At 34.6% G+C, this 24,281-nt stretch overlaps 2 protein-coding genes across 7 annotated transcripts; one reads left to right on the forward strand and one right to left on the reverse strand.

The window, feature by feature from the left end:
• Nucleotides 1–2,488: 2,488 nt before the first annotated feature.
• Nucleotides 2,489–18,153, forward strand: LOC123206386 (fanconi-associated nuclease 1 homolog). 6 transcript variants are annotated; one of them, XR_006500003.1, is made up of 16 exons: nucleotides 2,505–2,769; nucleotides 2,869–3,010; nucleotides 3,668–4,173; nucleotides 4,263–4,367; nucleotides 4,720–4,981; nucleotides 5,072–5,134; nucleotides 6,065–6,139; nucleotides 6,225–6,340; nucleotides 7,165–7,235; nucleotides 7,465–7,552; nucleotides 7,651–7,791; nucleotides 7,869–8,095; nucleotides 15,577–15,850; nucleotides 16,010–16,243; nucleotides 16,857–17,400; nucleotides 17,858–18,153. XR_006500003.1 is itself a non-coding variant. In XM_044623582.1 (15 exons), the coding sequence occupies exons 1-14, from the start codon at nucleotides 2,677–2,679 to the stop codon at nucleotides 16,210–16,212; spliced, it is 2,316 nt and encodes a 771-aa protein (XP_044479517.1). In that variant the 5' UTR covers nucleotides 2,489–2,676; the 3' UTR covers nucleotides 16,213–16,243; nucleotides 16,857–17,324. The 6 variants fall into 6 exon arrangements, 5 of the variants coding, with proteins under 5 accessions (XP_044479517.1, XP_044479514.1, XP_044479513.1 ...); XM_044623582.1 differs by lacking the exon at nucleotides 17,858–18,153 and having other exon boundaries at nucleotides 2,489–2,769; nucleotides 16,060–16,243; nucleotides 16,857–17,324; XM_044623579.1 differs by lacking the exon at nucleotides 17,858–18,153 and having other exon boundaries at nucleotides 2,500–2,769; nucleotides 16,022–16,243; nucleotides 16,857–17,584.
• LOC123206387 lies at nucleotides 11,742–12,784 on the reverse strand. Its single transcript, XM_044623583.1, has 2 exons — nucleotides 12,260–12,784; nucleotides 11,742–11,975 (listed from the first exon to the last, which is right to left on the reverse strand). Exons 1-2 carry the CDS (start codon nucleotides 12,750–12,752, stop codon nucleotides 11,938–11,940), a joined length of 531 nt encoding a protein of 176 aa, XP_044479518.1. The 5' UTR covers nucleotides 12,753–12,784; the 3' UTR covers nucleotides 11,742–11,937.
• Nucleotides 18,154–24,281: the final 6,128 nt, after the last annotated feature.

A 24,281-nucleotide genomic window follows, 5' to 3' on the forward strand; every position in this document is an offset into this window, starting at 1 on the left:
TGACATAAGTAATGTTTTGGTTGACATAAGTTGACACAAAATGGAGAATGATGGATGACCTAAGTGGTGATGTCATTGGTTAGCTAAAACTTTGAGAGAGGAGAAGGCTACAATTCGATGGTGATGAACACAACCAATTTTAGACACCATCTTTAGTTATCCCTTGTAGGATTATTGCCCCTATGTGAAGAACCTTCAACAAAAGAGATGTCGGTGAAAATTCAATAAAAACGTTGTTATTTAAACATAATTGGAAAATAGAGGTCAAGTTTTGTTTTATAGATAGAACACAAAGAACATTATTTAAATGAAGAAATTTAGAAGAGAAAGGTAGAGATGTGGAACCAATGTGAGTGATTGGAAGATTAGTACCATCTCCAATCACGATGTTGTCATGGGTGGGTTACTCAATGTGAAGAGGCAAATTTTGAAGATCAAAGGTGACATGATGAGATGCACCATAGTCTAAGAGCCATTTAGTGGTCAAGGGTATGGCAAGGTTTGCAAAGTGCGCTTGAGGAGTGTAGGTTGATGATGCATTGGATTATGGAGTGTGGTTCCAAGGAACATTTTTGTATGTAGAGCATTGTTTTGCAAAATGTCCTTGTTGGCACACAATTGACATTTTCTAAGGTAAGGTCGAGGGTTTAGGTGTTGTAGGTTGAACTATGGTGAGTTATGTGGGAGGTAAGAAGTGGCAGTGTTTTTCTGGTAGAATATGCAATTTTGGTTGTAAGCAGAGGGTTGATTTAGACGTTATTGGTGGTTATTTTTAAAGGATGAGGGGTTGGATTTTGGAGTATGATCATGTTTGATAAACTTTGCTTCTTTTGTGCTGTAGACTTGATGTATGCTTCATGATTTATGAGATTTTCATGTAACTCATCGTCAAGGCCAGCTAAAATTTTTAACATAAGGTTCTTGTTGTCAATCAGTGTGTTGAACATGGCAAGCTCGTCTACGATGACCTTGATTTCTTGCATATATTCTATAATTGATTTTGTTCCCTTTTGAAGAAAATGAAGATCCTCCTTAAGCTGATTCAGGCAACCACAGGTTAGTTTGACATATATGTTAGCCAAAATTGTTGAAGCCCCGAGTTATGTTTTTGCAGATGCAATGAAAAGGACAATATTAGGAGAGTTGGAACCAACAATTGCACTCAAGATTAATTGATCTTGACAAATCTAGAGTGAATGGTCTAGTGTGATAGTAGGCGGTGGACATGGTTGTAAGCCATCAATGAAGCCCATAAGATCATAACCCAGGAGAATGACATGAAATTGAAAATGTCATTACGTGTAATTGGAAAGTGTGAGTTTGATGAATATATTTGCATGACAGTATTAATAGAGGAAAAATGTTTTCAAGGGAGTTGATGATTGATGGCTTGAGTTGAGATGAAGTAGGGTAATTAGACTCATTTTGGGTATTGCCTAATGTTGATGAAGTGTAGGTCATTTTGAGATAATCGATTACAAAACTAATTCTAAAATGTCTTTGATACCATAAAGAAGATTGTGAGGTGAATGAAAATTTCAACTTGTCTTTCCTATTGAAAGAGTATAATATTTATACAATATATAAATTAATAAAAATGAAAAATATATTATCTCCTAATTATCATTTTCCTAAATAATGAGATATCTTAAAATAATATTTGCCTAATTACTGATTATCTAAATAGTGAGATATTTTAAAATAAAATATTTTATATTCTAGATATCCTAAAATACAAAATTTGATATTTTAGAATAGTATATTTACATCTAAAAATTCAAATATTTTTATTAAAAAATAATGAAAATAGATTATGGACAGTTAGAGAATATTTGATTATGTATTTTCTTTATTAATGTTCAGTTTGTTTATTCTTTTTAGTTTTGGTGTTATTATATATGTACTTTCATCTATGTCCATTAAACATTTTCTTTTCTCTTGTAAACACATGACTAGAAGCTCAGGGACGTAGAGAAGAAACCGTAAAGCTCAATATCAGCCATTTTATTAGTAAGAATTTATATAAAAAAAAAATCCTTCTATAAATATAAAAAAATTCGTCAAATTTAAAACACTAAAGAGTATATTTAATTCTTTCTAACAAAGTGAATAGGTATATTACCAAACGAGATGTCACGCGTTAACAGAATGAGATTGAAAAACGGGGATGGATCATATTGGAAAATATATTCCTGGAATCCTGCTATCCCTGGAAATCCTACGATATCCCTAAAGATCATACTCCAGATCATTCTCCATCAATTCCCAAATCATATCCCAGATTGATTGCTATCACATCCCTGAAGATCATGAACAAATCAATCTATCTTCCATTCAGAGCATGATACGATTGTACAATATTATGTTACTAAATATAGACTAGAATTACAGTATATAAATCATAGCTTGTAAAGATTAAAGCTATAAGAAAAATAAGAATTCTTCATTACATTTTCAGAGCTTCTCTGGTTCACTGTGATGAGCCAACTCTGCTCTCTCTAATTTTGGCAGATCAAGGGTTCAGATGTACGAGTAACCATTTGTACCAATGCATTGTGCCACACCCAATAGTTACCGAATTGGCGGGACGGGAGCTCAGCATTTCTTACGACACAAGAGACCAACCGATAAAACATGATAGAAGATTTTAATTATTTATCAAAGTTTTAAAAAATAATGCTTAGAGGAAGAGAGAGCTTGGTCCGATTAATCGGCAGGCGTAGGCGATTTCTGCTAAATCGTCAATCTCTTCTCTCTTCTCCTATCCAGGTACTTTTTCAATAATTATATATGTTTTGTGTTTTCCAAAATCAAATTGAAATGCTTCTGATTTTCGAATTTACATTCTTTTTGTTTCTTTAATTTTAGAGCTCTTTGAATCTTTGCACTGATAAAAATGGTGAAATCTTTTCGGCTAAAACGGACGATTACAAAGCTTCTAATGTTGTAAAGTGCCCTATATGTGGTAACAATGTCTCTGCTGATGATAATATCATCAACACTCATCTTGGTATGCATAATTCTTCTCAATATTAATGTCTTAGTTGTTTGCTAAACTCGTTATTGTTTGTGCAACTTTCGGATTAGATCATGTCTAAATGAGGGAGTTTTTTTTTTCTTTTTTTGGACTTGTGAAAATTAGTGGTCTTTGCAGGTCCCTGAAACTAAATAAATTTATTCTTCCTGAAGTATTAGATTGTGGTTAAGTAGGTTTTTTATTTTAGTTTGGACTATGTAAATAATTTGACACTACATGAATCAGGATTCAATGAAAGCCTATTGTAATATTAGGGTTTAATTGGAAACCAGGGGTTAGCAAAATTTGTGGAGTATTAAAACTTTTAGTAGAAGACCTGGGTTCAAGCCTCTTCCAGGCTTGTGGAACCCTGAAAAAATTACTTGCCAAAAAAAATATATTAGGGTTTAATGGGATAAGAACATTTATAAGTATGGATTATTAAGTGCATACTAATTATATTTGTTCTCATGAACTGTTAAATGTGTGGGGAAAAAACTCAATTTGATTATAGGTGATTGAAGACCAGGAATTTGTATCATCATTAGAGGCTCTTGAAGATTACTAATTTCACCATCCTATGTTTTTTGCTAAGTGGAGTTATTGAATTACCTTATTTTATGATTATAGTTTAGAATAAATGACTTTCAGATGCCTGCCTGTCTAGAGGAACCAAAAGAAAATTGACGCAACGCACTCTTCTGCAATTGAACTTCTGTACACAATCAAAAGGTCCAATGTATTCAAATGTAACAGAACGGCAAACTACTAATGTCGTAACTGAGGATCCTGCTAAAAGTCTTGTGCCGAATGCCATTTGTGGATTGGAAAACACAGTTGCAGTTGAAGAAGATGATAATAACCATGCAGTATCTCCACTACAATTTGAATGTATGGAGCATACTTCCAAGGCTGGTCTAACCAAAAACCAAATTAACCATCAGAAGATCGACTGCCAGGATGAGTTGCCTTCATCTTCACCAGATACTGAGGTTCCCAAACCTGACATAGACTTCACTTTTGATGGCATATCTGGGGCCACTCTCCAAACTTTTATTGTAGGCCGTAGGTTTAGCGATGAAAAAGAGATAAATCTTGAAACTAGTATCTCTCTGTTAAGAGACCCTCAAAATCCTAAGGATCCCTATGCTATCAAGGTTCATTTTCATATGTATTTGAATTTGAATTTGTTTCTTAAATATGTATATTTTCATCCTAAAGTTAATGCTCGGTCCATTCGAGGCAGGTACTTTGTGCAGATTCTGGAAGCTGTAAAGTTCTTGGGTATCTTCCTCAAGAGTTATCTCAATATTTGTCTCCTTTAATTGAGAAGTCCTGCCTGAGTTTTGAGGTGATAAAACTCCTGAGTAGAAAAGAGTTATATTGGCTAACTTTGTAATCATTTTGTTTATCTGCTTGTTCTAATTTGGCTATAAGCATGCCTTTTGTAATAATGAAGGATACATTTCTATAGTAATGGGAGAGACAGATTTCCTTTGTGCATTTGTGTAATTAACTTTTCTAGCCAAGCGTGATTTAAATTTGATTGAACCTATATTTTTCTTTCAATTGCATCTGTGACAATCCTTTTGACTGTAGTTTTTTTGAATATTCTGATGCCAAATATTGTTGTTTAACTTGTGTGTTGGAGCTGGGAAAATGATCATTCCTTTAGTTAACATCAAAATATACCATGATTGCAGGGTTATGTGACTTCAGCACCCAAACATTCTCATGATGTTGTTCCAATTAAAATTACATGTCACAAGCTTGTATCAGATTGTGAGATAGATGATGATATTGAGGTTTTCAATTGTCTGTGGAAAAGGGCTTTACATGTGGTTGAATCTGCAAAGAATTATCCATCAAGTATGATAAAATATCAGCACAACTTCAATCTGTTAGTACAAGAAGTACTAAGAAGTAATCCTCACCTTTTCACTGATGATGAAAGAGTTTTCTTGGGTATTGATCGATCACTAAATTTCATTCTTTCTTCTGTCAGCATATATTTTCAATTGGATTATGATATTTATCTCCATATTCTATTGTCAGAATCATTCTCCACACTGTCTGCCGATGGTCAGAGGCTTTTTATTCGGCTTTATACAAGGAAAGGTCTATCCACTACCAGAATATGTTCTTTTTGCATTTTGGTGTTAGCTTTTATTCATCTGCTCATTCATCCTATTATTCTGTTATGCTCCACAAACTTTACGTATCACCTGAACTTATTTGTGTACTCTGGAGATAGGATTGCTTAAGCTCATAGACCAGTTCAATTTTATGATAAGTCACAAAAATCAGTAACATCAGCCAAATGATAAAATTTTTTGGGACTTTGTTCAGTCTGTTCATTTGTACTTATGCTATGGTTTTTGCAAAGCATAGTACTGATGTAGGCCTGATTGTACATAATAATCAATGCTAGGAAGAAAAAGAGGAGACAATGAGAACAGGAGAACATGAGAAACAAGGAGAATGAGGGAGAAGCCAATAAGACAATTTGAGTTGGCCAAGTACTGAGCCCTTGCCTCACTGGTATAAGAAAATAACTTAAATCTAGTTAGAGAAGAAATATGTAACGAGACATGAATACCCAAATTCTCAAAGTAAAACTGTATTCTGACACAACTACCAGAGTTAATCTTTTGATACGATTAAGTATTGCACTAGATTGCTTTGTTGTGCCATTTTTCAAGGTCTGCCTATAAATTTTGCCAATAAGCTTATTTAACAAATACTATTATGTGTCATTTACATCTTAGATGACAGCAAATTTGTTGCTGAGTTTTTCAACTAAAATGGATTTGCTAAATTGATACTTGTCATATTCTTCCTTTCAGATCTGTAATAATCTTTGCAGATTGCAAAATGAGGACTTTGTGATAACTTTATTAAAATTTTAGTGCACATGGTGTTTCATGTTATACTTGGATAGATTTTTTCTTTCCCATTCTGATGCTATAATATTATGATTTATTTATATATATTTCCCAAGATAAGCTGAGTTTAATCTTAGGCTTTTCTTGAGTGATTTCTCTCTAGGTCCATGGTTTCGACTGTCCAGTATTTCCTATCGTGAAGTGTTGGATTCTCAAGAAGCAGTTAAGGAGCTCTTGGGTAATTGAGTACCATTAGTTATACTTTCAATCTCAAAGGTAATGAGTTCTCTAAAGGAAACTTTTATTATGTCGTCAATATGCAGCTAATGGCTATATATGCTCTTTTGGAGACAAAAATGAACTGCATGATGACATGAAGGAGATTTGCAATTTGCTCACTGTCTCTGAGCTGCGTGAAATTTTAAGTGTTCTTAAAAAGGTTGGTGTTTGCTATTATTAGTGTGTGATTTTATTTCCAGATATGTTTACTTTATGTAATCTTCACTACTGTATTCATATCATAGGAAAAAAACAGAATAATGATAAAACATAATTAGCAAGGGTAGAAATACGTATATAATGATAAAATATGATGATCAATGGTAGAAATTGAATCTAATTTACTCTTCCTAACATTTTAAATAGTGTAGGGGGTGGATGTAGCCAACTAGATCAAAGGCAGTGAATTGCCATGAATGGGTTCTAGTCCAGTCTTTCCCCCACAGCCCCTAACTAACTATTGGTTATAACCAATGAGGGATATTTTCATCCAGGTTAAGAAGCAAGATAAACAGACCAGTCTGTATCAGTTTTGTAGTTTTCTTGCCCACTCTGACAAGGTTTTGTTCTGAAAGAATAGTGGAGGTTTTTGCTTCTGTTCCGAACCAAGGAGTTAGGTAATGATTAGGTGAACTTGAGGGGAAGAGGCAAATGAAATTTTGAATCTCTTTTTTTAGTTGGTAATTGCCACAGAAGGCCTCAATAGTCCAGGCCCTGCTAAAGTGAGTTTTTTGTGTAGTCAGCATTCGTCATCTGAAACCTTTTTCTCTTTCCCTGGCCTTCCCATCTTGTAAAGTTAATTAAGCGATGAAAGCATTGCATTTAGCTAATGTTCCATCATCTCTTTTTTATGGGTTTCTGGAGTGATTATCAACATAATTATACTGCATTTTTTAGTAGTGAACTTGTTTTGTACATGATAGTTATTTTGTCTTTATTATTCTGCTAATGGGTCTATTCAATATGCTTGTATTGAGGTTTCAGAATTGTGTTCGTGGTTCAAGAAAGCAGGATCTTGCCATGTTTCTTCTTCATTCCTATGAAGATGGTTTATGGTATGAATGATTTACCGTAAGAGATTGATCTTTTGCTTTGTAAGGTTTTGTATTGATTTTTGACCCTTTTCATTGAGGGTTCTGTCTATATAGTGGACATCCAGTCCACTCTTGCACTTATTTTTATTTCCAAAAAAAGATTAAGAGAAAAGACTATGAAGATACAGGGACATTTATCGGTCATTGAGTATTTAATAAATTTATTGTTTCCTTTGTTTCTAATTTTTAGCACGCTCCTGCCAGACATGATTCTTGATAGAACAGGCATCTGCATTAGAATATCTTCAAAAGCTGAGTCCCTTATCTGGCGTGCTGAGGTGCCTTTACGACTTCCACATTTTTCTACGCGCTAGAGTTAATCCAAATTTGTCGGTGTGGTTTACATCTGAAAGTTATCTATGAACTGCTTGTGCAGAGGCTTTTCTTCCTCAATGGAGAGCAGGATCTGTCAGCTTTTCTGCTAGTTGATTTAGGGATAGTCAAATATCCAGCTTACAACCGCATAATTTCGGAACAGATTTTCTCAAGTCTAAGTGACCTTCTTGCTTATGAAGAGGTTTCAATTTGTTTGTATGTGGGAAAAATTATTGACATAATGTGTCTTTTGACGAGATAATGGATTATGCATTGCAGGCTATTGAACTAGCGCAAATAATGGATCAATCTCTGGATGAAAACAATGTTGAATTAGTGTCAAGATGTATTATGATAGCTGACTCCTTTATGCCTTGCACTTATTCAGAAACAATTCAATCTACAACTTCTGAATTAGCTAGTACATTTCATTCCCGCTTTTCAGCATCATGGGTGTACTCTAAAGTGGTCTTGTTAGGAATTTCCTTCCTTGAACGTGAGCATCGGTATGGCATTTTACAGTTACTATATAATAGCATATCTCGTTTGGATTTTTTTAAACCTCTTTCTTGCTTCTTTTCTTGTTATAATCATTGCTCTTTGCTGTAGTTTCCCATTCTAATTTGTCTCCTTCATAGCCTTTATACATCTTTTCCTTGTAAAATATTGTCCTCAAGCAATGCTGGCGCTGTTATCTTAGCATGTACACATTTATTATAACTTGAAAGACTAATTTGTACTACTTATGTAATTGAACGCTCCTTATATTGGGTGTCTGCAGTTACCTGCAAATACTAAACTTTTAAGGTTAATATAGTAATTTTTGTTAAATTAGCTTCTTCTAAGTCATATACTTATGTAATTGCACACTCCTTATATTGGGTGTATGTAGTTACCTGCAAATACAAAACTTTTGAGGGTAATGTAGTAATTTTTATTAAATTAGCTTCTTCTAAGTCATATACTGTTCTCTTGGATAAACTCACTGATCAATAACCTGAAAGAGAATAGAGAATTAGAGAGTATAGAGAAGGATAAATTAGTTAGAACAAGAAGAAAGGGGAGAAAACTTGAAGAATTGAGAGGTATAGAGTGATAATCTTAGAAAGTTTTGAGCAAAAAATGGTGTCCTCCTCTTGGAGAAGAATGCTATTATATATTATGAATACAAGCTAAATTTTAGTTCTAAAAAATAGCTAAACTACCATATACAAATCTATCTAAAAATAGCCTACAGCTAGTATATCCTAAATAAGGAAAATATAGAGAATTTACAACAATAATTTCAGCTGTACAAGGTATAGAATTTGCCATAGAATCTGCCACAGAATTAGCCATAGAATGACACAGAATCAGCCACAGAATGGCATAGAATCAGCCACAAAATCAGCCACAGAATGGCATAGAATCTGCCATAGAATCAGCCATAGAATGGCATAAAATCAGCCATAAAATGAATGACATAAAATCAGCCATAAAACATAAAATCTGCCATAAAATGAATGGCATAAAATCAGCCATAAAATCTGCTAGCCTTGAATGACCAACTAATTCCTTTGACATCCCCCCTCAAATTGATGCTGGTAAGTCAACAAGCATCAATTTGCTAACAAGAAAGTTATGTCGTTGACGTGTCATGGATTTCGTGAAAATATCTGCAATCTGAAGAGTAGTGGAGATATGTGGGAGAGTGATAACTTGGCGATCATAGGCCTCCCGGATAGAGTGGCAATCAACCTCTATGTGCTTCGTGCGTTCATGGTAGACAGGATTGGCAGCAATTTGGATGGCACTAGTGTTGTCAGCATGTAAGGGAGTAGGTTGATCTGGGGAGAAACCAAGCTCTGTTAGAAGACCACGTAACCAAATGATCTCGGAGCATGCAGTAGACATAGCGCGGTACTCCGCCTCGGTGGATGATTTGGAGACCGAGTCTTGCTTCTTGCATTTCCAAGAGATAAGAGCATCACCAAGAAACATGCACCATCCTGTAGTTGATTTTCTTGTGTCCGGGCAGCCAGCCCAATCTGCATCACTATAGGCTTGTAATTTGAGGGAAGAACCAATAGGGAAGAATAAGCCACGACTAGGTGTGCCAAGGATATATCTAATGATGCGGCGGACTGCAGATAAGTGGAGATGTCGAGGAGCTTGCATGAACTTGCTGACAATATGGACAACATAAGAGATGTCTGGGCGGGTGATAGTTAGATAAATAAGACTTCCAACTAGCTTCCGATACAAAGTAGGATCCTCAAGAAGTTCTCCTTCATCACGCCGATATTTCACATTAATTTCCATTGGGGTGTCAACAGAATTAGTGTTTGTGAGTCCACCTAGTTCAACCAAATCCATAATATACTTGTGCTGATTCAAGAAGATACCTTGAGGCTGATGATGCACCTCTAACCCCAAAAAATAGGTAAGTTGGCCGAGATCTTTCATGTGGAAAGTAGAGTGCAACAAATTCTGAAGTTTAGAAATAGCCTCCATATCAGAACCGGTGATAACAATGTCATCCACATAAACAAGGAGAACAACTATGCCCTTAGATGTCCGTTGGAGAAAAAGGGAGGAATCATACTGACTTTGAGTAAATGAAAAACCAAGGAGAGTCGATCGAAACTTTTCAAACCATACTCGCGGTGCCTGCTTCAATCCATACAAAGAGCGTTTTAGTTTACAAACATCATTAGGGGAAGAAGTAGGCATACCGTAGGGGAGTTTCATGTAAACTTCCTCCTTGAGATCACCATGTAAGAAAGCGTTCTTTACATCCATTTGATGTAAAGACCATGATTGTGATGCAGCAAGGGCGAGGATTGTTCGTACAGTGGTCATTTTGGCTACCGGTGCAAAGGTCTCATCATAGTCTAGACCATACTCTTACTTGTTGCCAAGAACCACCAACCGAGCTTTGTGACGTTCTATGGATCCATCAGAACGAAGCTTGATAGAAAACACAAACTTACTACCAAGAGGGTTCACAGATGGTGGACATGGAACAACATCCCAGGTTTGGTTTTCTGCAAGTGCTAGAAGTTCTGTTTCAATAGCTCTCCGCCAACATTCATGCTCCATTGCCTGTTTATATGATGAAGGAATAGGAATAGAAGACACAGTGGCTGTCAAAGATAAAGGAGAGGTGAAACCATACCTATCTGGTGGTTTACGAACTCGAGTACTTTGTCTTAGAGGTGTTGGTGCAGTTGCTGGAACAGGATCAACATTAAGGGAATGAGTTGGAGGAGGCCCAAAAGGTGCTGAAATCTTGCGTCGTTGGTAAACTATGAGAGGCTTAGAAGGTACGGAATCTGTAGAAGAGTTAGTAAATATTGGCAAAACAGAGAATGAAGGAGAAAGGTCATCCTTGTGTGTGGAAAAAAAATACTGATTTTCAAAGAAAATCACATTTCGAGAAATCCGAATACGTCGAAGGTTGGGATCATAACAAAGAAAACCTTTTTGGTGCACCGAATATCCTAGAAAAGCACATTGAACAGCCTGAGCTGTTAGTTTTGTGCGTTCATGTGTAGGAAGATGAACATAGCACACACAACCAAAGGTGCGAAGGTTAGAGTAATTTGGAGTATGACCAAATAATTGAAAGAAAGGAGAAACATGGTTTAAGGTGGGAGAAGGCAACCTATTGATAAGGTGGACAGCAGTGGAGAGAGCTTCACACCAAAAACGAGGGGGTACAAATGACTCTAATAGAAGGGTACGAACAACATCTAGAAGGTGACGGTTCTTTCTTTCAGCCACCCCATTCTGTTGAGGGGTTGAAGGACAAGACCTTTGAGAAATTATACCATTGGTTTGCAGAAATTCTTGGAATAAATGAGACATGTATTCACCCCCATTATCAGAACGAAGAATTTTGATATTGGCAGAAAATTGGGTCTGAATATATGCATGAAAAAACTTAAAAACTGAAAACAATTCATCTTTAGAATGCAGAAAATAAATCCATGTGAAGCGACTATAGTCATCAATAAAAGTGACAAAATACTTGTAATTAGCATGGGAAGTAATTGGTGCCATTCCCCATACATCACTATGTATCAAATCAAAAGGCTGGACTATCTTAGGTGTGTGAATGGGAAATGGCAAAACTTTACTTTTTCCAAGCCTACAAGAATTGCAATCAAATTGAACAGTACTAAGAGATGGTGATCCTTTATTCCCAAGTAAACCAGAATTTAGCAAAGCATGAAGTACATTAGAGTTTGGGTGTCCAAGACGTTTATGCCATGCTCGATAATCAACATAAGTAGAATTACAAGTGATAACAGGTAAAGAGGAACATGGAGACATAGGAAATTGAAGAGGAAAAAGTCGTCCTACTTTAGGCCCCCTTGCGATCATCTTCCCCGATTGCTGATCCTGCACAACACAACCAGATTTAGAAAATTCCACTTTACAATCATTTTCAACTAATTGTCCGACAGAAACAAGATTAGTGGTAAGGTTAGGAGAGACAAAGACATTGGTTATAGACGAAGAAACATCACCAGTGGCAGTGATAGGCAAAGAGTTGCCATCAGCTGTATAAATCTTGAGATTTCCAGGATATTTACTCACATTGGTAAGAGATTTAACATTGTTTGTCATGTGATGGGAAGCCCCGGAATCAAAGTACCAAGGAGAAGGTTTAGAGAAGGGTTTACCTGAGAGTCCTAATGCGGAAAATGCAGAAATGATCATTTGTTGAATCATTTCAGGTGTCACAGATTGAACAGGAGCAGGAGCAGGAGCACTTTGTGTCAGATGTGCTGTATCCACAGAACTACCAGCACTAGAGGAACCAACTGAGACAGTATATGCTGTTCCAGATCTCTTGGGGGGTCGAATAGGACATTCCTTGATGATATGCCCATCCTTTTTGCAGTAGTTGCAAAATTTTTTTGAACAATTTGAAGCATAATGGCCAAATCCTTTGCAACAAAAACACTGAATAGTACTCATGTCCCTACCTTTTGGCCTACCTTGAGCTGCATAAGCCATAGGAACAGAAGTGGATTTAAGTTGTTCCATGGTGGCTTGAGTAAGAAGTCGTTGCTCTTCGCGAAATAAATCATTGAGACATGCATCCAAGGATGGGACTGTTTCTCGATTCATCAGATTAGACCTGGTGCTTTCAAATTCAGATCTTAGTTTCATAAGAAATTGATCCCTCTTAGTAATTTCATGTACACATTAAACAGAGCTAAGACCTTCGGGCGATAAGGTAGCATAGACAATATCAGTATATTCAGCCCAAAGATTTATGAAGCTAGAATAAAAATCAGAGATAGTGAGACTGCCCTGTTGAAGATTTGCTAGCTCATGTTCAAGTTGAAATCGACGAGCAGTGTTGTGTTGACTGTAGAGTTTTTTTAGATAATTCCACATTTCAGCTGCAGTTCTGAAGGGTCGAAGATTCAAGATGATGTTGGATTCCACAGATCCTAGAATCCATGCCATGATTTGAGCATCCTTGACTTCCCACTTGGAGTGCTCATCCTTGTCTTTGTCTTTGTCAGGTGCAGGTTTGCTGCCATCAATATGACCCCATAAATCTTTGCCTTTGACGAATATCATGAAGTGAAATGCCCAGGCTGAGTAGTTTTTGCCATTAAAACGAATCAAGAAGACATCATACTTGTCTGAAGACATGAGGCTGAGATAACTTGATCAAAATAACTAAGAGCAAAGAACTGAACTAGGACTGAGTTGGATTTAAGACGAAGAGACACAGGAGAATTCAGAACCAAAGCTCTGATACCATGATAATCTTAGAAAGTTTTGAGCAAAAAATGGTGTCCTCCTCTTGGAGAAGAATGCTATTATATATTATGAATACAAGCTAAATTTTAGTTCTAAAAAATAGCTAAACTACCATATACAAAATCTATCTAAAAATAGCCTACAGCTAGTATATCCTAAATAAGGAAAATATAGAGAATTTACAACAATAATTTCAGCTGTACAAGGTATAGAATTTGCCATAGAATCTGCCACAGAATTAGCCATAGAATGACACAGAATCAGCCACAGAATGGCATAGAATCAGCCACAAAATCAGCCACAGAATGGCATAGAATCTGCCATAGAATCAGCCATAGAATGGCATAAAATCAGCCATAAAATGAATGACATAAAATTAGCCATAAAACATAAAATCTGCCATAAAATGAATGGCATAAAATCAGCCATAAAATCTGCTAGCCTTGAATGACCAACTAATTCCTTTGACATAGAGAGATAATCAATAGGGAGAGAACTAATAATTAATTTTATTCATGAACCAAGCAAGTCAACAATAGTGAAATAGGCCTTTATTTATAGACTTAAGGAACCAAATCCTATTCAAAATATATTATAATCCTTGTAGAATAATGAAAGCATAATGCTAATTCTAATAGAACAACGAAATAAATACTAAAATAACTTGGAAAAAAGTACCCTAAAATGTAAAACTATAGACTAAATATTCCTTGCATCCACCCCTATATGTTCTATATCACTTTGTACCAGCTCTTTGGGCAGTTGTACTTTGTTTATGATTTTGGTCTAATTAAACAAGAAGCTTGCACATGATCATTGTGATCAATTGCTTTTCTTTTCATATTAAATAGTATGAATATTTTTCTTAACATTCATAACTTTGTTTTTAGAACCTGAATGTAGATATAGATTCTGCATGAATTAAAATAATTCAATGTTGGCTGAACTAATGGATGTCACATAAGATAATATTTTAGAAGATAATAATCTTTGTTCTTAGTCACTGGATTCATGGTAGGAGGCCTGTGTTCACCCCGTGGTTAGGACAGTTGAAAGAGTTTTTGGTTTAAGTGGCTCAAATTGGGGATATCACTAATGTAAATGGGCTGGATCTCTCAATCCTTGGTCATTCTTAGGAAATTCTAGCTGTTATAATCTGCTGAAGCGTAGTGTTCTTTATTGCCTGTTCCATATCATAGCTGAAGTCAACATATTAGGCATGGATTGCTTTGTTTGATCGCTTTCTTTCAAATCGGTTGGGTTGTCTTATGCCAGCTTTTGATGGGGATGTCACAAGCTAAACACTTTGAATGTCCTTAGATCATTCAGAAGATCTTTTTGCCTTGCTTTGGTAGATCACTGTTCTTTTTATTTTTCCATTTAAAACATGCATTCTCCAAATTCTACTTCCTAGTTTCATTTCGTTTCCACTCTGTTGGAAAAGGATTTTCTTCCGCTTGCTTACATTTTCACTATTCTGATGTTTCAGCTTTGCATGATTTCTAAGAGTGCATGGTCCTGTTCTATGTTGCTTCTTTTTGATACTCCTGTGTAAAGCATTTACAAACTTATGATAACATTAATAGGATAGATCAGGTGAGGTACTGTCGCATAGTGAATTATGTTTTAAAATTGGTCACAAATTAAGCTTGTGTTCCTTTTTCACCTCAATTATAACTATTAATATTTTTTATATTATCTAACATTTCTGTAATGTATTGGTATTATTTAAGATGATGTGCTTTGCCATCACTGACCTGATTGATTTGTACGGAAAGAGTTGAAAATATTTAGTGCACTGCCTAAGTGGTAATTTCATGAAAGTTGGATCCTTTATATTGCATGCAATCAATTGGAGATTTTTCTGTCCCCTTCGACAAACCTGACACTGCTTCTCAGAAAGGAACCCTATATTTACATGAATTAGCCTTTGAAGAATGAAGTCACATGCTGAGTTTGCATAGATGTTAACATGAGCAAACTCTGGCCCTCTTCTTTTCTAGAAAACCTTTTAGAATATTACCTTATTCTTTCTTCAGTAATTTCTTTATCTTGATGAAGTGTTCTTCTTACCATCATCAATGACATGATTAATTTACTAGGACAATTTATGTCAGTTAGTTGGTTGGAAACATGCTTCTTAGGGAAAGGTTTTTGCTGCATTTCAAGCACTTAGCTGGGATCTGTGACTGCCAAAAGTATCTTTTCTCTGTTTCAGGTATCATGATGCTGTAAATTTACTGAAACGGTTGCTTTGTAATTTCCCTTGTGACGGGAGAAGAGGATATTGGACACTGAGGTTGTCAGTTGATTTAGAGCATCTGGGGTGTTCAAATGAGAGCCTATTAGTTGCTGAAGCTGGGTTATTGGATCCATGGGTTCGTGCTGGTTCCAAAATGGCCCTGCAAAGGAGGGTTCTTCGCCTGGGAAAACCACCAAGGCGGTGGAAAACCCCTAGCTTTTCAGAATCCATTAAAAGGAAGATCATTGAGGTAAGTGATTAATTTATTTTTAGGGATTTTGAGAGTGACATGCTTCTTGAAGTTGAACTTGGTTGCAAAATATTGTTATTGATAGATAATTTGCAATTAAGTTGTAGTTGAGCTAATACCGATTTAATAATTTTGACATTTTTGGAGAAACTTAATTAGGTCCATATTCAGGGGAGACCATTAAATTGTGAAATGGGTATGAAAAGCAGATTTTATGGAGAAGATGGGGAACAATGTGGAGTGGAGCAGCTTGCTTTACAATATTATGCTGGGGAAGGCGGTGGATGGGAGGGTGTTCATACAGAGAGTGGCATTTGGTTGACTATTTTTGGGCTTCTCATGTGGGATATTGTGTTTTCTGATGTACCTGATGTTTTTCGCTCCAAATTTCAGGTGACTACATTAGCTTTTCAGTTCTCATATTTAAAATAAAAAAAAATAAAAAAAACCATGTTGCCTCACATGTTTACTCAGTGATGTCTTAGCACTTGGTTACCATTTCTTTTTTGGATAAAGAACTATGGAAGATGTATTAATAAAAGCTATAAAATGAACAAGGAAAAGAACTTTTCTTTTGTTTCTTCCCTACACTTAACCTGTGTTTGTATGGTTGTAATTCTTATCCCATGATTTGTGCTTTACAAGTTAGATATTTTACCCTGGACCTGCAAATCCGTTCTATATACATGGGAGTGATATGTCAGTGTCATCATTGAGAGTAAATGAAGTTTCATGTGTTTGCCTTCGTATAACTTCTCCTGACCAAACAGAAGTTTCCCTAAAATCATCATATTCACTTTTGCCAACACAACACTCATTGCTGCTTCCCTTGCTAACATCTGCCTAGAGCCTGTTGGCTGCTTTTACTGCCTTATATATCTTTTTATGAAGCCTCAAACTTGCTTATGAATATTGATTATTACAGTTAAATTTCTCCTGCAGTTTCATGTTTAATTTTTCTCATAATATAAACACCTTTGTTATTTTTTCATCTTTCATTTTGCAGAATGCTCCCTTGGATTTGGATACAGATAGCTTTTACCCAGTTAGAAAGAACCTAATAGAATCTCAGCTACAAAAAGTTCATGATGGTATGGCTGAGGAGATCCTCATTACTTCATGGGAATCAAATGTGGGAACAGCTTGCAGAGGAGTTAATTGGGATCGACATTCCCTGTCTGAGCTTCGAGCAGCGGTTACCTGCATTGGTGGCCCTTGTTTGGCCTCATTGTGCCGACATCTCGCTCAAGATTACCAGAGTTGGTCAAGTGGAATGCCTGATTTGTTGTTATGGCGTTTCCATGGAGAATACAGAGGTGAAGCGAAGCTTGTTGAAGTTAAAGGCCCCAGGGATAAACTCTCTGAACAGCAGAGAGCATGGCTACTTGTGTTAATGGATAGTGGGTTCAAAGTTGAGGTCTGTAAAGTGAGTACCACACCAAAATCTTCATTGCTGTGATTGCTTGGAAGAAAGTTGAAGAACATTGAGTTTTACAAACGTTGGAAGTTTGTTCTGCCATTTGAAATTTGAAGATTGAAAGAAATATCTGGTTAGTTTTCTGTGTCTATCATTCATTATTTTTTAGTTTTCTGTCTCTATCTTTCATTACCTTAGTCAAAAGATCTGTACTTACATATCCTTCAAGTAGTAATAGGTTGTTTTATAACTGATCCTAATTTGTATTGGGTTTATAAGATCCTGATTATGTAAATGTGAGAACACAATTCATTTGATCTGTTGTAGTCTCATCTAATTTGCTTATAATTCAAAGGTTGAGGTTTGATACTTCATAATAACATTTTTTTTTTATGATTATAAAAATAATGAAAGAGTTAATTATCCCACCCAAAGTTTAGTCTAAAAACACTTTTTCACACTAATATTATAGGGAAAATTTAGTAATTTTACAATCCAAATTTAAAAAAAAAAAAAGAATAATCCTTTTATGGATTTAACCTTAATATTTTAATCATGATAACTAACCCGGTTAAAAACTTGTATTTTAGTTTGGAAACCCTAGCTCCAATTGCTGCTTTTTCAAGATGGTGGCTTGTCAATTTAAGGCGATGGTAGCTCATTGGCAGTGATAGGAGCCAACCTGAGCATGCAAGGGGAAGAGTAAATGAAAATGAGAAAAGAGGATGTTGAGTAAATTTGATATCTAAAAAAGATTTTTTAATTTTTTTTATTTATTTGGGATGATAATGTAATTTTGAAAAGTAAAATAGTTAAACATTACATGATAATTTAACATTCTTATGTGAGAATTCTTTTATGTTAATAGAGTTCAAATTGGGTGAAATAGTTTGATTTATGTTATCAAGGAATAGAAAAATGTTTTTGGGTGGAAAAGTATAATTCATTTAAAAAAAATGTATGATCATTATTTAATTGCATCAATAAAACTATGTGTACCTATTTTGGGTACAAAATGTGTACACATTTATATGTGTCATCATATGATTTGATGATTTTGAATTAAAAATAAAACAATAACCAATCATATGAGTATATATATATTTGTGTATCCAAAGTGGGTACACATAATATTGCTCATATATAAAATATGATGAGCATCATAACTTGCACAAGCATAAAATCATTGTACAAAGATAATTATTTATTTATGAATTAGAGTGGGGAATCACATAATGCATTGGAACTTAAAATGAGGGAATAGGTGGCTACTTGCTTTGGGCATAATAATTCACTAGAAATTCTACAAATTAAAGTGCTCTTGAAATTAGAAACCACGCATGCATGGCCTTGCATCAATTACCTTTTAACCTTATTTCTATGATTTGACATTTGACCCTTCACAAACCCCACCTATAATTTCATTCAAATTCAACGCCACCTCATAAACAACTTCATGCATTCTATTCCAATCAAACCTTGTCTTCGCTTGTATAATTTATAATCTCAGTGTTGCAATAATAATCAGTTATAAATTCCCGGCAGCTACTGGGTATTTTATATCTTACATTAATCTTTATAGAGAAAATTTCATTTAGTATCTATAAAAGTTAATTAATTAGTGATGAGATGATACATTCGGAACTTTCACCATTTGTATATCCTTTGAATATTACGGCAATGATTTTGCAACTCATATCGTTGGTTCAACCAGATGGATTAGGACCCAAAGATAATAGCACTTTTTGAGTAATGGTCCAATGGCTTAAATTATGATTTAATTGAGAAAGTCGTATCAGGTTATGGGTAAACTATTGGATCAATTGTAGGAATGAGTAACTTGAAATAATAAGATTGACATTATAAGAGACTTAAAACGGTGTTATTGATGTATAGAGGAACTACAAGAGAGGGGATTGATGCGAGATAAAGTTGGAAATGACAAGATTGGTGTTGGGAGGAGTTTTCTAAGGGGCGGTTGGCACGGGATGGAGTCCAAAATGACAATATTTCCCAAAGGGATAGCTTCAAGTGGCAAAGAAGAAGGTTCCAAGCATGAGAGTAAGGGTTCAAATTTCACCAGTAATATTTCAAGATTAAACTCTTAATATACCTGAAGTTTCACCTATTTAGTGTGATTAGTTTTACTTTGAAAGAACAATTCAACTTAAATAAAGTTTTCTCATTACCAAAAAAATGACAATATTGACATTAGGAGGAGCTAAAAATAACAAGATCGATGTTGAGAAGAGGCACTAAAGAGGAGATCGATGACTAAAGTTTGTGTGGTCTGTAGCTGGGGTTTTTTTTTTTTTTTATATCTCACATTCTTTTAATACACCCCTCAAAAATATCACTTTGATCCCAACACAAAACGAAAGCAACAAAATCACTCTTAAGTATATCACTCATAAACAATTTATCGATCTAATCACTGGTCAACCTGTTTAACCACCATTTGATATAGACTAACCCTTTATGGAGTCAACACTTTAATTCACGTATAGAAACCATAACAAAATCTTTGTGTGGTCGTCAAGTCATTAACACTCCAATTCGTGTATAAAAACCATAATGAAGTCCAAGTGTGGTTATCAAGTCATCGACATTCTTATACTCACAAACACTCAATATCACATACTATATTTTTAGAGGATCTAATATTGAAACTTGAGTTAAGTACACATATATAGATACCAAATCCTACATAAGTAGGAAGGTCTTTTAATAATAAATTTGATTCTAAATACTACAACAATTATTTAAAGTCATTTTCACTATGGATTGGTAAGCTTGAGTCTCTTGCTTGTAAAAGATGTTTTATCTATAAACAACAAAAACATAAAGACTTGACAATTTCTACAGTTTTCTATGATTTCCTCAATATGTCATTCCAATAACCTAATGTCAAGAGATGATTTTTCATCTCTATCCCTTATCATCATATGATTGTAAAAAAATTTCCTATTTCAGTGGGATAATGTAATCCTTTTCATATGTGTTTAGTCAAGAATTATCTTTTTTGAGCTATTCGGGACTAAACCATAAATCCTTATTTGAATAAGATTATCCTTTTCACATTAGTTTAGTTAGGATTTTTTTTTTTTTTTGAGCTAATCAAGACTAAAACAATAATTCCAAACATGTAAAACATAAGGTCCAATGTCCAATCATATAACTACTATATTAGATTAGTCAAAATTTTGATTTTGATATATCCTAACAGATTTCAAATATATACCCTCTTTATTGTTTGAATGTTTTGTTTTTCACTCAAGTTTCATGGGTTATTAAGTTTGAGAAGTTCAATTAGAATCCCTCTAAATGGACATTATTCAAATAAATACACTAACCCTTGTAAGTCTTATTGGGCACCATATCCAATGGTATCCTGTCATACAATAACCTACTAAAATGCAAGAAGAAATAGGTTGGGCCTATCAATCTCTCAAAAAAGAGCTGAGAGGTTATATCTTGAAATAAAGTCTAATGTGTTTTGTTGAAGTGCGAGATGGCCAAATTTGAGTTTCAACAAGTGGTATTATTATAACTTGAATTATTATAAGGGGTCGTTTAGTTTGTGGTAAAGAAAGATTATCTTAATAATTTATATTTTATTACTTACATTGTCTTATCATGTTTGACAGTTTTGAAAGATTACAGTAATATTCTATTATCAATGATGATGTAAAATATAATATAGATGATAATCTGATTACCACCTCTACCTTATGTATTAAAAGATTTTTAAGGTAATATTGATTGTATTATAATTTTATTCTTACTTATTAACTTTTTAGGACTAAAATATCTTCAGTTTTAATTAATATAACAAGTAATATGAAATATATTTTAAAATAATTATACTCAAGGTTATTTAAGTAAGATTATATCTTAATATTGTTTTATTATTTCTAACTAAACACAATAATTATTGAGATATTAAAATATTTGCCACATTTTGGGTCTATTTATACAAATCTACCACTCATAAAAACCCTTAAATAATGTTACCACAAGTTTAGCATATTCCTTAAAACACCCCTCATTTGACCATGAAGCAAAAGTTGTACAAACTAACATATCACATGTGAACTTTCTGAGTGATATTATTCATGCAAATATGCAAAATTGGTAGGTGAAATGCAACAAAAGTTGGTAATACCCACCCATTGACAAAATTTGAAGGAGAACCCACCTTCTCTAAATCAAAACTCTTGTAGTTGACGATGACATGACTGAACAAAACCACCAACAACTTGACCAAGCACAACCACTGAGGATGATGCAATAGTTGATAGCCATAACATAACGAATGATTAACGATCTCTCACATAGTTGATGATGATTCGTAAACGATCTCTAACAGAGTCGATGACATTCTAATGGTAGGCCAAGTGAGTAATATTCATTTTGAAATTATTATTGATGATTGAAGTTTATTTATTTGTTAGATTTAGGGATTTAGAGTTTGGGTATAACAAAATTATGAAAAGTTTTTGTTAGAAATAAAGGGTTTATGTGGGTTGATGAATCGGTTGAGATGTGGGAGCTTTTATAGTTGATTTGGTGGTTGGATTCTTGGATTTCAGTTTATGGTATGGGTTTTGTAAGAAGAACTCGTAGGTGACCTATACCTCACCTACCATAGTCGAGATCGCTTACAGTCGCCTAAGGTAGGTGATGCCTATGGTAGGTGATGTATCACCTACGTCACCTACCTTAGGCTACCAGACCTACTTGTTTTCATGATTGTTCACAAGATGTGTTCAAAAAAAGTAATTATTGGTGTTGTCATTTTGTCAGGAACAGGTAATCAATAATTAGGAGAAAGCATACAGGTTTCACGAAGCTTCACATTTCGAGTGCAAGTGATGCTTTGTATGAAGATGGATGTAGTAAGTATCATAAACAAGAAACTAACGATGATGCAATAAGAGATGTTTTAGACTACCTGTTTTGACCCCTTTTTGGGATTGGGGGAGATCGATTTAGCATTATTCTTATGCATGTGGTGTTGTTCCGTTTAATAGAGAACTATAGTTCATATTAAACAACATGGATGTTTGTTTCAGTCTAGTAGAGTTTGCTTTTGTGACTGGTTTTGTATTCAAGCATGATACAAAAACGTCATACTATGTGGATTGTTTTGTAATCTTATCCTTTGTCTATGGTGTTAATAGGTGAGATATCTCACCTGTTAAAAAAACTAATAAAATCCATTGTAATAAAAAATAAATAAATACCAATTTTAGGCAAATATACCTATCAGGTTTTGGCAATCGTAAAACCAATGTCATATTGTGCTCTTAAGAAACTCAACCAATATGGTGATAGGCAAAGTGCGAGCAATCTATGTCAAAGTGTTGAAAGACTCAACAATATTGGTTGTTATAATGTTTTACTATCATCCTCCAAAGTGGGCATATTCCTATTTTTCATACCCAAGATTGACCAAATAGGTTGTTGCAGCAACATTTACTGATTATTTATACTCATTGTAGATTCAAAGTCATTGATGTGATATGCCTTCGTAGCTCTCCAAACTAACCATTGAATATGCTTAGTTTTTTTAACTATGTGCGCATGTTACCTTTTATGTGGTAGTTACAAAAACCATGGCGGCCCTGAGGCATTATGTTTGCCATTGATGCAATAATTGAATGATGTCGATAAAAAATAATGGCCAAGTTTAGAACATCATCGATGCATATACGTAGATACCTTAAGAACGGGTTCCATTTACCCATTCCCTCCTTGTGCCCGATACCAAAAGCAAGTAGATAAATTTGATTATTGTCATCTTTTGCAACAACAATCAAAAGAGACCTTAGGTGTTTCCTCTTCAAATGTGAAACGTTAATGCAAATCACTAGACGATAAAATTGTTGGAACCCTTTTATTGAACAACCTAATGCCATGAAGAAAAATTGAAACTTATTTTCTATGTCGATATCAATATATGTAATGCATTTAAAGTGTATGTCTTCGCACGCTAGGCTTTTGTATATGAAATGTCAATCTTGTACCTACTTGCCATGTTAGAAATAATTTCCTTTAGTCGATAGATGTGATCAACTATAAACATTGGTTTAAGGATGGTACCCAATGATCTGCACCAGCCTATCTATAATGTGGCAATATTTGATCCCTTAGAAAAGTGTATGCATTATCCATATGTCGTAACACCCAATAATCTCCATCTTCCTCCCTTTTGGCTCATGCTCGCCATTGGCATTAAGGATGTATACATCTAATCTCATAAAGTTTTCTATTAGAGAAACCAAATTTCCATTGAATACCTATCTCTAAAGCATATTTTTCAAATAAAGCTGACAATTCAACCTTTGAATCATGAAAACTCACTACTTTTAGACTGTTGTCTTTTTTTGTTTCCTAATTTCTAATATTTGTATTCTCAATATCCACGGTAGGCTCAAGAACTCACTAAAACAAATTAGGATTATGAATGTGACTTGTATATACTTCAATATCTATGAAACCATGACGTACCACACTAACTCAGCCCCATCATTATAAGCAATGGTTTGATTTCTCACAACATCTTGCCTCGGTACGCAGTAAATGTCGTCAGCATCATCAAACCCTTAAAATTCATCATCATTACCCTCATGATTATAATCCTTATCCATATTGTTAGCATTATCATCATCACCATGATTCACACTATACTCTTGGAAATTTTGTTGTTGTGCCCAATCGTATGTTAGTTGATCCTTATTTTCTTCCTCATGAACCTCTCCATTTTATTGATTGTCTTTCCTTTAATAGGACTCTTGATAACATAAAGCTTTATTGATCTTTATAAACTTTTTATTACCACCATCATATACTTAAGATCATCATCGTCTAGAATCTCAATTGGACCCACCGATGCATCACCTGGGATAAATATGTGGACATTTGACTAACTTCGATTGATCCTGAGACTATAATAAATTTTCATCACAAATCCTTCAAAATCAACACTTGTGTCAATATAGATCAGTCTTT

The sequence above is a fragment of the Mangifera indica genome, unplaced genomic scaffold (genome assembly GCF_011075055.1).
Source record: "Mangifera indica cultivar Alphonso unplaced genomic scaffold, CATAS_Mindica_2.1 Un_0034, whole genome shotgun sequence".
Classification (NCBI taxonomy): Eukaryota; Viridiplantae; Streptophyta; class Magnoliopsida; order Sapindales; family Anacardiaceae; genus Mangifera; species Mangifera indica.

Coding starts and splice junctions, on each gene's coding strand:
- LOC123206386 (XM_044623578.1), top strand. CDS start 2,677: ATGCTTAGAGGAAGAGAGAGCTTGGTCCGATTAATCGGCAGGCGTAGG. Junction 4,368..4,719: donor AGTCCTGCCTGAGTTTTGAG/GTGATAAAACTC, acceptor CCATGATTGCAG/GGTTATGTGACTTCAGCACC. Junction 5,135..6,064: donor TCGGCTTTATACAAGGAAAG/GTCTATCCACTA, acceptor ATTTCTCTCTAG/GTCCATGGTTTCGACTGTCC.
- LOC123206387 (XM_044623583.1), bottom strand. CDS start 12,752: ATGAAACTAAGATCTGAATTTGAAAGCACCAGGTCTAATCTGATGAAT. Junction 11,976..12,259: donor TTCCGCATTAGGACTCTCAG/GTAAACCCTTCT, acceptor TGTGTTGTGCAG/GATCAGCAATCGGGGAAGAT.